We start from the raw sequence: 15,379 nt of genomic DNA on the forward strand, positions 1-15,379 counted from the left end.
TTTTCTTGAAAATTGTTTCTCTTATGCTTAATTGTTAATGTTATTCCTACTTGATGAATTTTTATTATAGATTCACACAAGAGGGAGGTACAATTGGTTATTCTAACATTTATAACATAAATAAGCCAAACAACATAAACTCTTGAATATTGAATTATCATCCTCATCATGCGACTCTTTTTCCTTTTACTCGAAAAAAAAATGAAAAATAAAAAATCACCTCCTATCAAATCTAATATTCCAGCATCAATAAATAAAATTGGATCCAAGCATCAAAGTCTCTCAACTACCAAGGACCCCCCAAAATTCAATATCTTCCATTAAACTTCATCTCTCTCTTCACCATTTCAGCACTCGTTCACCTCTCCATTGGACTTTCTTCTTAATTCAAACACCATGGCTGCACTGTCCACACCATCTATCGGGACCATCATTCTTTTTCTCCTCCTCATCCTCATCCGTTCCGGCTTCACCGTCAATGACACCACTGCCTCCGCCTCTTGCAACAACAGCCACTCAAAGAAATGCCACCTTGTCAGAGACGATATCGCGGATTACAAATTGATCATGATGGAATTGGAGATGGGACGGATGCTGTTAGACTTCAATAAATACACAACACCACAAACCGGAACAGCCAACAAGAATTCAGGGGGATCCTGTGGCCGACCACCGCGGTACGACAGTTGTCTTGGCGAGAAAAGGGATACGCCACCACAGGAAAAATGTTATGTCTACAAACGAGTGCCCTGTGGGTAATGAAATGGAAAAGAGTAGAATAAAAGGAAGATGAATTGTGGTTATAATTTGTGGGATGTGTTGTTAAGTGTGGATTGTCTGAGTTAAATTAATTTGGTCCATTTGTTGGAAGATGGATTTGGTTTTGGTACTTGTTTGTGAATGAATTAATTTGAAAATAACAATGTCTTTTGTGTTTAATTATAAATCAGTGTTGTTCTACTCTCTCTCTCTCTATATATATATTGGATGGAATTTTACTCTCATATGTTTTCTTACAGTCTAAGTGGTTTTATGTATGTTTTTTATCCATCTTAGTTTGGTTTTTTAATATATTGTTTGGAAATAGATAAAAAGGGAGAAAATGTAGGGGTAGAATAAGTGTTTATTGGTTTGATTTTAAAAAAAAAAAATCACAACACTAAATTTTGTTGTGACCATTCAAATCTTTAATAATAAAATATTTTCCTTTTCTTGGGTAGGATTTTTGACTTTTGAAAAATCTATCTCAAAGGAAATGAATGTGAATTCATGCTCACTTCTTGTTTTGTTATTTCTTTTCCAACAAAAAATAAAAAAAAAAATTATTTGGAATTTTATTTTGCACTAAATTATAAAAAATATGACCCCATTCACATTAGAACTTAGGGATCCCTATACATATATATAGGTAAAATTAGAAGTAGACATTGAAAAGTACACAAATGTAATTTTTTTTGTAGAAAAAAGTCAACAAAAAAAGTTAAAACCAATTTTTTTAAAAAAAAAACCATAATAGAACAAAATGCCCCAAGAGTTCAAGAAATATGGTCAAACTCAAAACATATTTAACAAAGAATTAAAACATGTAATTGAAAATATATTTTGAACTCAATCATCAAATAAACAAACCCACTCAAAAAATAAATCTGATTTTCTTAAAAAATTGTAATGGACAACGATTTGAATATATTATTTGGTGTGTGTAATTCATTGTTCAAAATTTTGGTCAAAATCTCCACATTTTATTGGAGGTAGAATTTCAATATTCCTTGAAATTTCTTAGGTTTCTATAAATTTTCAAAACTTATGTCGATATATATTTAGATATTTGGATCGAAATTTCAAATCTTCGGACTGTTTTTTTTAATACAATTAGTAGCTCAGTGTAATGACCATTATTTCTCTTTTTCGATACAAAATCTTTATTTTCAAGTTTCATTTTCCGTTGAATGTTTATGTCATTTCATCTCTCAAAACTTGAATTAATATAAAAATGTAACGCCCAGCTTTTCTTTTCGTTTTTCTTTTATTTTTTTTTTTTTTTTATTTCTTTTGTCTTGCTGGAATTAATAGGGGGAAACCCTTATTAAACTAAGGTTGGAATTTATTCTATTTTTTTTTTTTATTTATTAAAGGAGGATTTAATCAATTAATTAGTAGCAACTAATTTATAAGCTTGGAAAGGGTCAAGGGTGTTTCATTGAAGAGAGAGAGAAGAGAGATACTTTTGGAAATAAATAATAAAATAATAGAAAGGAAATTAGTTTCTCTCTTATTTAAAGAGCCTTGGAACCCGTGCTAATTTAATTCAAAAAAAAAGAGAGAAGAAAAGAGAAGGAGAGGAAACCCTAACTCCCAACCACGCCGCCGCCGCCGCCTGTCGTCCGCCTCAGGCCGCCGCGCCAGTCTCCCAGCCGTCGAGGGTCGGTTCACGCCAAGCCGCCGCACGCCGAGCAAACCGAAGCCACGCAGCCGTAAGCCGACGCCCTCGCCGAATCGAAGCCCCGAGCCGCGACGTCTCAGTCGGGAGTCGAAGCCGCAGCCGTGCCGCTCGTCTGCCGGGAAGCGGAAAAGCCGAAGCCGTCTCCCTCAGCCAGCCGTAGTACCGCGCCGCTTCTGAAAGCCGAAGCCGGAACTCGCCGCGCCGCTTCGATCGGAGGAGGATAGCTCAGCCACGCCGCACCGCTGAGATCCGACGCAGCGCAGCCGGATCGTTCGTCAGCCAGCCGCCGCGCCGACGGGAATCCAGCAGCTAAGCCTCGCGCGCCGCCAGCCGTCGAACCCGAACCCGGAGCCGCTCCGCATCCGCGCGCCCTAACCCGAAGCCGATTCCGCGTGCGAGCCGCGTCCGCGTGCGAGCCGCGTTCGCGTGTGAAGCCGCGCCGCGCGCTTCTGCGTAGCCGAGCCGCGTCTCCCCCTGTTGCAAGCCGAGCCGCACGCGTGAACCCCTGTGTCAAAGCCGAGCCGCGCCTGCGCCAAGCCGAGCCGGTCCCTGTCCTCTTCCAGCCGAGCCGCCAAGACCAATTTGGCTCCATCCACCTACATTTTGGTAACTTAATTAATTATTGTGGCATTTTCCCAGTAAGACTCCCTGGTCCGGACGTAAATTAAATTATTTTAGGACTAAGTTAAGTTATTTTTCCTAAGGGCGTCTTGGACCGAGTGACCGGTGCGGCGAGAGACTCTCTTCAGTAGGGACTCATCCACTGCAACCTTTTCTGGGGTAAGTTATTTCAACGTAGTCTTAACCGTTAATCGTTGGTGACCTAATTACGGACTTTGGCGTTATTAAATATTTAGGATCCCGTTGCTTGGAAAGCACACGTGTCTTGCGGTTAGGACTCGTCGGGTGAATCTCCAGGTAAGAGATTCCACTACTGGCTTCATGTTTAGAAGTGTGAGACTATGTATGCTCCAATTTCTCTCATGTTATGAATTAAACAGTACAATGCCTGAAATAAATGTTAGCATGATATAACTGATGATGTGATTAGACTTTAGCCCGTCATGTTTGGCGAGAGCTGTTGTGGCCATGCGGCGAATGTCGAGATGGAGAGTGTAGAGATGATTTATGTGATATGTTTCATACTGATGCCATGTGTATGTATACTGCAAGTAGGGTACCTGTTAGCTTAGTCTGTTAGAGTCGTACCTGCATGGGTGTCCTACGGGATCACCACCTATTGAGGACTGTGTGGTCCGACGGGACACCAGTCTAGCATGAGATAGATATGACTCGAGTGACTCGACGGGGTCCTCGCATCCCGACTGTCCTAGGTGTCCCCCGGGGCACCGAAGACCAGAGCTACGTTCCTACGGGAGCGCATGTTGCACGTGTTCGGGAACGTGCCAGAGATTGGGTACCAGTTTCAGGACTCTGACAGGAAGCTAACAGGCACCTAGTGGGACCAGTAGTGGGTCCCTTACTGAGTATTTTTTTTTTACTCACTCTCTTCATTTTATGTTTTCAGGTAGAGGACGAGGCAAGGGCAAGGGCAAGCTGGCGAGCGACCCGAAGTGACCGTGGAGGGCCATAGGGACTACTGCTTCCGCTTATCCTTATTTTAGATTTTCGTAATTGAGTTTGAAACCTTTTCATTACTTGCCATCTTTTATGTAGATAGGGCCCGAGTAGGACATCAGAACGCATTTACACTTTTTGCATGGCTATCTTGTTTAACTTTTTCACAAATGGAATTTCTTAAACCGTATGCTTTTTAATAAATTTTATGACTTAAACCACTGGTTCTATATTGAGTAATGACTTCGATTCAGTATAAGGAGTTGGGTCGTTACAGTTGGTATCAGAGCCAAGTGTTTTAGGTTCTGTAGACTGACCTACGATGTAAGTCATTTTGTTTTGGTTTTACTTCACCCTATGGCTATACGGTCCTTCAGCACTCGCCAGGTATGCCTAAAGCCTTGCTAATGTTAAGATTACGATTTTGCCTGAATAGTCTAGATCTAGAGATAGGGCGTTAAGTTCTTGTGGTGAAAAGTTTGTTGGTGAATTTTAGGGAGAATGCCGCCACGTAGAGGTGCACGCCGAGGAGGTGGTAGGGGAGGCAGAGGTGCCGGTCGTGGCCAGCCGGAGGCGCCACCTGCTGCACCGGCAGTCGACCCAAATGCACCGGTCACCCAGGCGGATCTCGCCGCGATGGAGCGGCGCTATCAGGACATGCTGCAAGCTGCTTTGGCGCCTTTCCTAGCCGCCCAGCAGAACCAGGCCGCCCAGCAGAACCAGGCCGCCCAGCAGAACCAGGCCGCCCCTGCTCAGGCCCAAGCCGTTGTTCCTCCAGCCCCTGAGGAAGCTCCACCAGTACCAGTTCAACTGTCGGCCGAGGCGAAACACTTACGGGACTTTAGGAAGTATAATCCTAAGACCTTTGACGGATCTATGGACAACCCCACAAAGGCCCAAATGTGGTTGACGTCCATAGAGACTATTTTCCGGTACATGAAGTGCCCAGAAGACCAGAAGGTGCAGTGTGCAGTCTTCTTCTTGGAGGACCGAGGCACCGCCTGGTGGGAGACCGCTGAGAGAATGCTGGGGGGCGATGTCAGTAAGATAACTTGGGAGCAGTTCAAGGAGAACTTCTATGCTAAGTTCTTCTCTGCCAATGTGAAGCACGCCAAGCTGCAAGAGTTCCTAAACTTGGAGCAAGGCGACATGACGGTGGAGCAGTACGACGCCGAGTTCGATATGCTGTCCCGCTTTGCTCCCGATATGGTAAGGGATGAGGCTGCCAGGACGGAGAAATTCGTTAGAGGACTCAGGCTAGGCATTCAGGGCATTGTCAGAGCTCTCCGCCCAGCCACGCATGCTGATGCACTACGTATAGCACTGGATTTGAGCCTGCCTGAGAGAGCCGATTCGTCTAAGGCTGCCGGCAGAGGGTCAGCCTTGGGACAAAAGAGAAAGGTTGAGACGCAGCCTGACGTAGCACCGCAGCGAACACTGAGATCAGGAGGTGTTTTCCAGAGACACCGACGGGAGCTGGCAGCAGCCGGGAGGACGCTGAGAGAGCTACCCGCTTGTACTACCTGTGGGAGAGTCCACGGAGGTCGTTGTTTGGCTGGAAGTGGAGTCTGTTTCAGATGTAGACAGCCGGGGCATACTGCTGATGTGTGTCCTCGGAAACCCTTGGAGACGACACCGCCCCAGCCTTCTGCGGCCCAGCAGGGGAGAGTTTTCGCCACTACCCGGCAGGAGGCCGAGCGAGCTGGCACAGTGGTGACAGGTACGCTCCCAATTTTGGGGCATTATGCTTTTGTGCTATTTGACTCTGGGTCATCCCACTCGTTTATATCCTCAGTTTTCGTTCAACATGTGGGTTTGGAGGTAGAACCCTTGGGTAGTGTTTTGTCGGTTTCTACTCCATCTGGGGAGGTCCTGTTGTCCAAAGAACAAATAAAGGCATGTCGGGTAGAGATAGCGAATCGTATGTTAGACGTGACCTTGCTAGTGTTAGACATGCAGGATTTTGATGTGATACTAGGCATGGATTGGCTGTCAGCCAACCATGCAAATATAGACTGTTTTGGCAAGGAAGTTATCTTCAACCCTCCCTCCGGGGCTAGTTTCAAATTCAGGGGGGCAGGCATGGTATGTATACCCAAGGTCATCTCAGCCATGAAGGCTAGTAAACTACTCAGCCAGGGTACTTGGGGCATCTTGGCAAGCGTAGTGGATATTAGAGAGCCAGAAGTTTCCCTATCTTCCGAACCAGTGGTGAGGGAGTACCCCGACGTTTTCCCAGACGAACTCCCAGGACTTCCGCCGCCCAGAGAAGTAGACTTCGCCATCGAGTTAGAGCCGGGCACTGCCCCTATCTCGAGGGCCCCTTACAGAATGGCTCCAGCCGAGCTAAAAGAGTTGAAGGTCCAGTTACAGGAGTTGCTGGACAAAGGCTTCATCCGGCCCAGTGTGTCACCTTGGGGAGCCCCAGTATTGTTCGTGAAGAAGAAGGATGGGTCGATGCGCCTTTGTATTGACTATCGAGAGCTGAACAAGGTGACAGTCAAAAACCGCTATCCCTTGCCCAGGATCGATGACTTGTTCGATCAGTTGCAGGGAGCCACTGTCTTTTCCAAGATCGACCTGCGATCGGGCTATCACCAGTTGAGAATTAGGGATGGTGACATTCCCAAGACGGCCTTTCGATCGAGGTACGGACATTATGAGTTCGTGGTGATGTCTTTCGGCTTGACTAACGCTCCTGCAGTGTTCATGGATTTGATGAACAGGGTGTTTAAGGAATTTCTAGACTCGTTCGTCATAGTCTTCATTGACGACATCCTGATTTACTCGAAAACCGAGGCTGAGCACGAGGAGCACTTGCACCAGGTGTTGGAGACTCTTCGAGCCAACCAGTTGTATGCCAAGTTCTCCAAGTGTGAATTCTGGTTAAAGAAGGTGACGTTTCTTGGCCACGTGGTTTCCAGTGAAGGAGTTTCAGTGGATCCCGCAAAGATTGAAGCGGTGACCAATTGGCCTCGACCGTCCACGGTTAGTGAAATTCGAAGTTTTCTGGGCTTGGCAGGTTACTATAGGAGGTTCGTGGAAGACTTCTCTCGTATAGCCAGCCCGTTGACCCAGTTGACCAGGAAGGGAACCCCTTTTGTATGGAGCCCAGCATGCGAGCGCAGCTTTCAGGAGCTTAAACAGAAGCTAGTGACTGCACCAGTCCTGACAGTGCCCGATGGTTCGGGAAACTTTGTGATCTATAGTGATGCCTCCAAGAAGGGACTGGGCTGTGTCCTGATGCAGCAAGGTAAGGTAGTTGCTTATGCCTCCCGCCAGTTGAAGGTTCATGAGCAGAACTACCCTACCCACGACTTGGAGTTGGCAGCTGTAATCTTTGCACTGAAGATATGGAGGCACTACCTGTACGGTGAGAAGATTCAGATTTACACCGACCATAAGAGCCTGAAGTATTTCTTCACTCAGAAGGAGTTGAATATGAGGCAGAGGAGGTGGCTCGAGCTGGTGAAAGACTACGACTGCGAGATCCTTTACCACCCAGGTAAAGCAAATGTAGTGGCTGACGCGCTGAGTAGGAAGGTTACACATTCAGCAGCGCTAATCACCAAGCAGGCCCCCTTACTCAGGGATTTTGAGAGAGCCGAGATTGCAGTCTCAGTGGGTGAGGTTACCGCACAGTTGGCTCAGTTGTCAGTTCAGCCAACCTTGAGGCAAAAGATCATCGCTGCTCAATGGAATGATCCTTTCTTGGCCGAGAAGCGTCGTATGGTGGAGACAGGGCAAGGTGAAGACTTCTCCATATCCGCTGACGATGGCCTTATGTTTGAGGGACGCTTGTGTGTACCGGAAGACAGCGCTGTTAAGACGGAGCTTTTGACCGAGGCTCACAGTTCCCCGTTTACCATGCACCCTGGAAGTACGAAGATGTATCAGGACTTAAGGAGTGTCTATTGGTGGAGGGGCATGAAGAGGGATGTGGCAGACTTTGTCAGTAGATGCTTGGTGTGCCAGCAGGTGAAGGCACCTAGGCAGCATCCAGCAGGGTTGCTGCAACCCCTGAGTGTGCCAGGGTGGAAGTGGGAGAGTGTGTCGATGGATTTTATTACGGGACTGCCCAAGACCCTAAAGGGCTACACGGTGATCTGGGTTGTGGTCGACAGACTCACGAAGTCGGCCCATTTCGTGCCAGGAAAATCCACTTACACTGCCAGTAAGTGGGGGCAGTTATACATGACAGAGATTGTGAGACTACATGGAGTACCCGTATCCATCATTTCAGACAGAGACGCTCGTTTCACATCGAAGTTCTGGAAGGGACTTCAACTTGCCTTAGGTACGAGGCTGGACTTCAGCACGGCATTCCACCCCCAGACCGATGGTCAGACAGAGAGATTGAACCAGATGTTGGAAGATATGCTGCGGGCCTGCGTGCTAGAGTTTTCAGGAAGTTGGGACTCCCGTCTGCATCTGATGGAGTTTGCCTATAACAACAGCTACCAGGCTACCATCGGTATGGCACCGTTCGAGGCTCTGTATGGCAAGTGCTGTAGATCCCCGGTCTGCTGGGGCGAGGTTGGAGAGCAGAGGATGCTAGGCCCCGAGTTAGTGCAGACTACCAACGCAGCCATACAGAAGATCCGAGCTCGTATGCTGACAGCACAGAGCAGACAGAAGAGTTATGCTGATGTACGACGTAAGGATCTCGAGTTCGAAGTAGGAGATATGGTCTTTCTGAAGGTTGCACCCATGAAGGGTGTTCTGAGGTTCGCGAAGAAGGGGAAGCTTAGTCCACGCTTCGTAGGGCCGTTCGAGATACTGGAGCGGATTGGCCCCGTGGCTTATCGCTTGGCGCTACCCCCATCCCTTGCTGCAGTGCACGACGTATTTCATATCTCCATGCTGAGGAAATATGTCGCAGACCCAACACACGTGGTGGACTTCGAGCCACTACAGTTTAGCGAGAACTTGAGCTACGAGGAGCAGCCTGTCGAGGTCTTGGCAAGGGAGGTTAAGAAGCTTCGCAGTCGAGAAATTCCACTGGTCAAGATCCTTTGGCAGAACCATGGAGTGGAAGAGGCCACATGGGAGAAAGAAGAGGACATGAGGGCCCAGTACCCCGAGCTGTTCGAGGATTAGAACTTTCGAGGACGAAAGTTTTTTTAGGAGGGAAGATTGTAACGCCCAGCTTTTCTTTTCGTTTTTCTTTTATTTTTTTTTTTTTTTTATTTCTTTTGTCTTGCTGGAATTAATAGGGGGAAACCCTTATTAAACTAAGGTTGGAATTTATTCTATTTTTTTTTTTTATTTATTAAAGGAGGATTTAATCAATTAATTAGTAGCAACTAATTTATAAGCTTGGAAAGGGTCAAGGGTGTTTCATTGAAGAGAGAGAGAAGAGAGATACTTTTGGAAATAAATAATAAAATAATAGAAAGGAAATTAGTTTCTCTCTTATTTAAAGAGCCTTGGAACCCGTGCTAATTTAATTCAAAAAAAAAGAGAGAAGAAAAGAGAAGGAGAGGAAACCCTAACTCCCAACCACGCCGCCGCCGCCGCCTGTCGTCCGCCTCAGGCCGCCGCGCCAGTCTCCCAGCCGTCGAGGGTCGGTTCACGCCAAGCCGCCGCACGCCGAGCAAACCGAAGCCACGCAGCCGTAAGCCGACGCCCTCGCCGAATCGAAGCCCCGAGCCGCGACGTCTCAGTCGGGAGTCGAAGCCGCAGCCGTGCCGCTCGTCTGCCGGGAAGCGGAAAAGCCGAAGCCGTCTCCCTCAGCCAGCCGTAGTACCGCGCCGCTTCTGAAAGCCGAAGCCGGAACTCGCCGCGCCGCTTCGATCGGAGGAGGATAGCTCAGCCACGCCGCACCGCTGAGATCCGACGCAGCGCAGCCGGATCGTTCGTCAGCCAGCCGCCGCGCCGACGGGAATCCAGCAGCTAAGCCTCGCGCGCCGCCAGCCGTCGAACCCGAACCCGGAGCCGCTCCGCATCCGCGCGCCCTAACCCGAAGCCGATTCCGCGTGCGAGCCGCGTCCGCGTGCGAGCCGCGTTCGCGTGTGAAGCCGCGCCGCGCGCTTCTGCGTAGCCGAGCCGCGTCTCCCCCTGTTGCAAGCCGAGCCGCACGCGTGAACCCCTGTGTCAAAGCCGAGCCGCGCCTGCGCCAAGCCGAGCCGGTCCCTGTCCTCTTCCAGCCGAGCCGCCAAGACCAATTTGGCTCCATCCACCTACATTTTGGTAACTTAATTAATTATTGTGGCATTTTCCCAGTAAGACTCCCTGGTCCGGACGTAAATTAAATTATTTTAGGACTAAGTTAAGTTATTTTTCCTAAGGGCGTCTTGGACCGAGTGACCGGTGCGGCGAGAGACTCTCTTCAGTAGGGACTCATCCACTGCAACCTTTTCTGGGGTAAGTTATTTCAACGTAGTCTTAACCGTTAATCGTTGGTGACCTAATTACGGACTTTGGCGTTATTAAATATTTAGGATCCCGTTGCTTGGAAAGCACACGTGTCTTGCGGTTAGGACTCGTCGGGTGAATCTCCAGGTAAGAGATTCCACTACTGGCTTCATGTTTAGAAGTGTGAGACTATGTATGCTCCAATTTCTCTCATGTTATGAATTAAACAGTACAATGCCTGAAATAAATGTTAGCATGATATAACTGATGATGTGATTAGACTTTAGCCCGTCATGTTTGGCGAGAGCTGTTGTGGCCATGCGGCGAATGTCGAGATGGAGAGTGTAGAGATGATTTATGTGATATGTTTCATACTGATGCCATGTGTATGTATACTGCAAGTAGGGTACCTGTTAGCTTAGTCTGTTAGAGTCGTACCTGCATGGGTGTCCTACGGGATCACCACCTATTGAGGACTGTGTGGTCCGACGGGACACCAGTCTAGCATGAGATAGATATGACTCGAGTGACTCGACGGGGTCCTCGCATCCCGACTGTCCTAGGTGTCCCCCGGGGCACCGAAGACCAGAGCTACGTTCCTACGGGAGCGCATGTTGCACGTGTTCGGGAACGTGCCAGAGATTGGGTACCAGTTTCAGGACTCTGACAGGAAGCTAACAGGCACCTAGTGGGACCAGTAGTGGGTCCCTTACTGAGTATTTTTTTTTTACTCACTCTCTTCATTTTATGTTTTCAGGTAGAGGACGAGGCAAGGGCAAGGGCAAGCTGGCGAGCGACCCGAAGTGACCGTGGAGGGCCATAGGGACTACTGCTTCCGCTTATCCTTATTTTAGATTTTCGTAATTGAGTTTGAAACCTTTTCATTACTTGCCATCTTTTATGTAGATAGGGCCCGAGTAGGACATCAGAACGCATTTACACTTTTTGCATGGCTATCTTGTTTAACTTTTTCACAAATGGAATTTCTTAAACCGTATGCTTTTTAATAAATTTTATGACTTAAACCACTGGTTCTATATTGAGTAATGACTTCGATTCAGTATAAGGAGTTGGGTCGTTACAAAAAATCTATATACCCTTCATCGTACACTAGTTTTATTCATTAAAATTATGTTATTTTTTTATAAATATAACAAAATATCTAAATATTTATAGCTCGTGTAACAAAATAAAAAAGCCTATGAAGTCGGTAGAAATTTTTCATAAATTCCAGATTTGTTATTAATACTGCAAATGATTCATCACTTTTCATTCTTCTTCTTATTTGCGATTTATTCATCTTTTCTTCCAAATTTCTTCAACTGATTCTTCTTCTATTTTTATTTTTATTTCAGATTTCTTTTACTCCTCCGCCACCTTCTTTTAGGTAAATAAAATACAAATTTCTTCCAAAATTTTCTTTCCTCTATTTTTATTCATCTTCTTTTTATTTCTTTTTTCATCTTCTCTTTCTTTCTTATAGCTCCTCTACCAAAATATATATCAAGATCGTTTAAATATCATTTTGATATGATATAAACAATCGTTTAGATTTGAAACAAAATTTCCATCGTTAAAAAGAACTACACGATCTTGTATCATTTCCAATACGATCGTGTATTATGTTTGTTTAGAAGAAGAGTTATACGAAGCAATTTTTCCATCATTAAAAATAACTGCAAAATCGTGTATTATAGCATATACGATTACGTAATATGATCGTTGATATGAACACTTTTTTATACACAATCATAAAAATTTATATTTTAGAAAATATTTGAAAAACTCAATAAATCATGAAAATATATTGTGATTCAAAAAAATGCAAATACCCAATGAAAATATAACAATTTAAGAATACTAATCATACGTAAGAAATGTTAAACAAAAATATGATACCCAATTCATGTTTAAAAGAAGGCAAATTTTTAAAGAACATTTTAAACTAATATAGTAAAATAAATAAAAATATTTATAAAATATAACAAAATTTCAGATCTATCATAGAAATACATTAATAAAAATATTGTTAGACATGGACTAATTCCCAAAAAGTCTATGAGCTCACTGCCAGATATGAGATGAAGAATGAGAAATGAGAGGCAGATCCGATCAGTTGAATCCGCGAGTCAAATACGAGTTCCTCTGTCTTGGGAGTCCTCGAGCAGTCTCAGCAAGCTAACTTCCGAACTCTTGCACAGTCGATCTTCTTCTTTTAAAGTGGAGCATCCCATTCTTCTTATACTTTACAAAAGACCTTATTAGGGGGTTCGACCTAGCTAATGCCATGTCCAGCCCAACACACGTAAAAGTTTTCTGATATGTATGAATGTATACCATATATAAAATTTAATTCTTTTTATGGTTTTTTAAATATTTTATACAGTTTTGTTAATTATTCTCAATACTTTGATGCTAAAAGATGATAAAGTTAAACAAATGGCAAGATCTGCCAAAAAAACGCTTAGCTAAACAGCATTCTAGTGTGCTTCAGTAATCACGAGATCTGATCCATAATTGAAATTCTTCAACTCTGACATATCCCGGTGAAAAGATGGTAGATATGGATAAGGGTATAATCGGAATAAATGAAATAATGATTCTTCAACCTACCATGAGCAGCTATTTATTGACAGATAAACATGGGTTGGCAGTAGGTCCATAAAATTCAGTCAAATCATTTTTTCCTTTTGAAAAAATAAATTTTATTTTGGGGTTTTTTAAAACATAATAATAATGTTAATAATAATAATAATAAAAATAAAAAAACAAACTATTCACATTTAAAAAAATACTAAAAAAACAAAAATTTGTTAAACTATATTTTCTATGCTAGCAATTTTTTTTGTACCATTTGTTGTCGGTTATTGTATTTAAGTTTTATTTTGGCCCGTTTTATAGGTTCATTTTGTCGATGATTTAGATTAGATGCTCGAAACGTACAAAATAGACAAATAAACATATATAAAACCAAGAAACAATAATCCTAAATTAAGTTGAGCAAGATAACACATTTTGGGTGCTATCATCACTATCACTTTTAGGCTTATATCAACAATAGAAGCATCATGTATTAATTTCTATCTCTAGTTGGAACTAAACAAAAATAATGAACAATAGTAATATGTTTTTAAGGCTATACTTCTATCAATAGAAGTTTGTTAATGATAAAGTTCATCTCTAATACACTTCTATTAGTGATAATATTATTTGTTGTCAATTCTCTTACTCATTATAGAAACTAAACAAAAATAGTAAATCAAGCTACTATGTTTTTATTAATAGAAGTTTACTATACCCTAAGACTTTTTCTATGATTGAAGTCAAATTTTGCTATATTTACAATTAAATGGTGTTTTGCTCACCAATATATACCAACTCAACTCAAGTTGATGATGAAACAATTTTATTGTTTTTTTAATGACAAAGAAAAATAATATGCAAAACAAGAAGAAGAAGAACAATATGATGATGAGATTCATGTACAAAAATTTGGAATCAAGTTTTGTTTTCTTTTTGGCATTCCATTTTTATTTAACTATATTTTTGCTAGAAATGCGATTCTTGTTCATTACTAAAGAAAAACAAAAATTTGAAAGAAAGAAAGAAAAACAAAAAGAATAGCAACTCATATTTTATTCAAATAAAAATGGGTAGAATTGTTGAATAAAAAATTTTCTAACAAAAAAAGTAATCATTCAAAGAATAATGAAGAGTTCAAAAAGTTACATCAAATATCCTTGTCATGTGAAACATTGAACTCAAATATCAACTTCCGAGACCTATGAATCCCAACCTAGACGTAATATATCATCTATTAGGGCATGTTTAGCCGACTCCAGATTGGCCCACAAAGTTGCATAATTTGGAGATTAGGGTTATCAACATCGTTCCAATCTTCACTCTAACTCCACACTCATATTATTTCACTCCTCCCCCAACTCCATCGATTGTTCATCTCCACCTCTCTCCTTCTCGTACTCCTCTCTTCTTTGAGTGAATTTCCTGTGTTCTTAATTTTGTGGTATGTTCTATTAACTCACAAATTCATCCAAAAGCTAATAGTTGAAGACAAATTTAATTATATATCATTAACACTCCCCTCACTTGTAGCCCAAGTAAAAATCAATTTTAATTAAGGAGTAAATGACAATTCAGAGGCTTAAACACAAGACTTTTCTAGACCACGTGCTCTGTTACCATATTAAATAAAAAATTCACCCAAAAACTTAAACTAGTGGTTGAAGACAAATTTAATTATATATCACTAACATTTTCTAGTTTGGAGGTGGCCCTCTCTATTCTTCCTAGTGTCAATGTTTTTGTATGTATGAATATATATTTTTCCTCTTGTTTTCATGTAACGGGGGTAGATTGTTTTTCTAGTTTCTACCTCTTTTGTGTTTGTTTGAAATTTGAAATTTGGACATATGTTTGATTTTTATGTTGGTGTATTAACAATTGGGATATCATGCAAGGTATTTCAAGTTGTTTTTCCTTTTATTTTTTTAATTTATTTTTATCATGTTCTTGATTTCTCTTTGGTGGTTGAGAATCTGAGATGATGAATAATAAACTAGAATTCAAAGTTAATTTGTGATGGTAATGTTCATCATGCTAATAGGAAACTAATTTCTTGGTTGATCCATCTGCTTTTTCTGATGTGAATATGTGAAATGGTTAAATGTTTTGGGAATCTTTGATATTCATTCCATATTTGTCCCATTGTTTGAAGAAGAAAGTCATGTTAATTTGAAGATCTTTATGTGGTTTTCGTGGTTTTTTATTCGATGCGCTATTCACTTTGGAAATGAGAAAGTTCTAGAATGTTGTTGCTGAGGATATTTTTGGTTAAATGTCATCCATTTTGAAGAAGCTGTATCGAAATGAAGCAAGAACGGGCGTGTGATGGTGGCGGAGGAAGTAAATTAGCGGAAGTTTTAATTCAATTGTTTTACTGGATGTTTATAAAAATAAATTCGAAATTTTAGAATTAATTTT

The 15,379-nt window shown here is 42.8% G+C and overlaps 1 protein-coding gene across 1 annotated transcript; it reads left to right on the top strand.

The window, feature by feature from the left end:
- The first annotated feature begins 396 nt into the window (after window positions 1–396).
- LOC127149702 (uncharacterized) lies at window positions 397–4,850 on the top strand. The gene is made up of 5 exons (XM_051085563.1): window positions 397–755; window positions 2,928–3,049; window positions 3,148–3,223; window positions 3,301–3,361; window positions 4,518–4,850. Exons 1-5 carry the CDS (start codon window positions 397–399, stop codon window positions 4,707–4,709), a joined length of 810 nt encoding a protein of 269 aa, XP_050941520.1. The 3' UTR covers window positions 4,710–4,850.
- Window positions 4,851–15,379: the final 10,529 nt, after the last annotated feature.

Source organism: Cucumis melo, chromosome 6, assembly GCF_025177605.1.
Source record: "Cucumis melo cultivar AY chromosome 6, USDA_Cmelo_AY_1.0, whole genome shotgun sequence".
Classification (NCBI taxonomy): Eukaryota; Viridiplantae; Streptophyta; class Magnoliopsida; order Cucurbitales; family Cucurbitaceae; genus Cucumis; species Cucumis melo.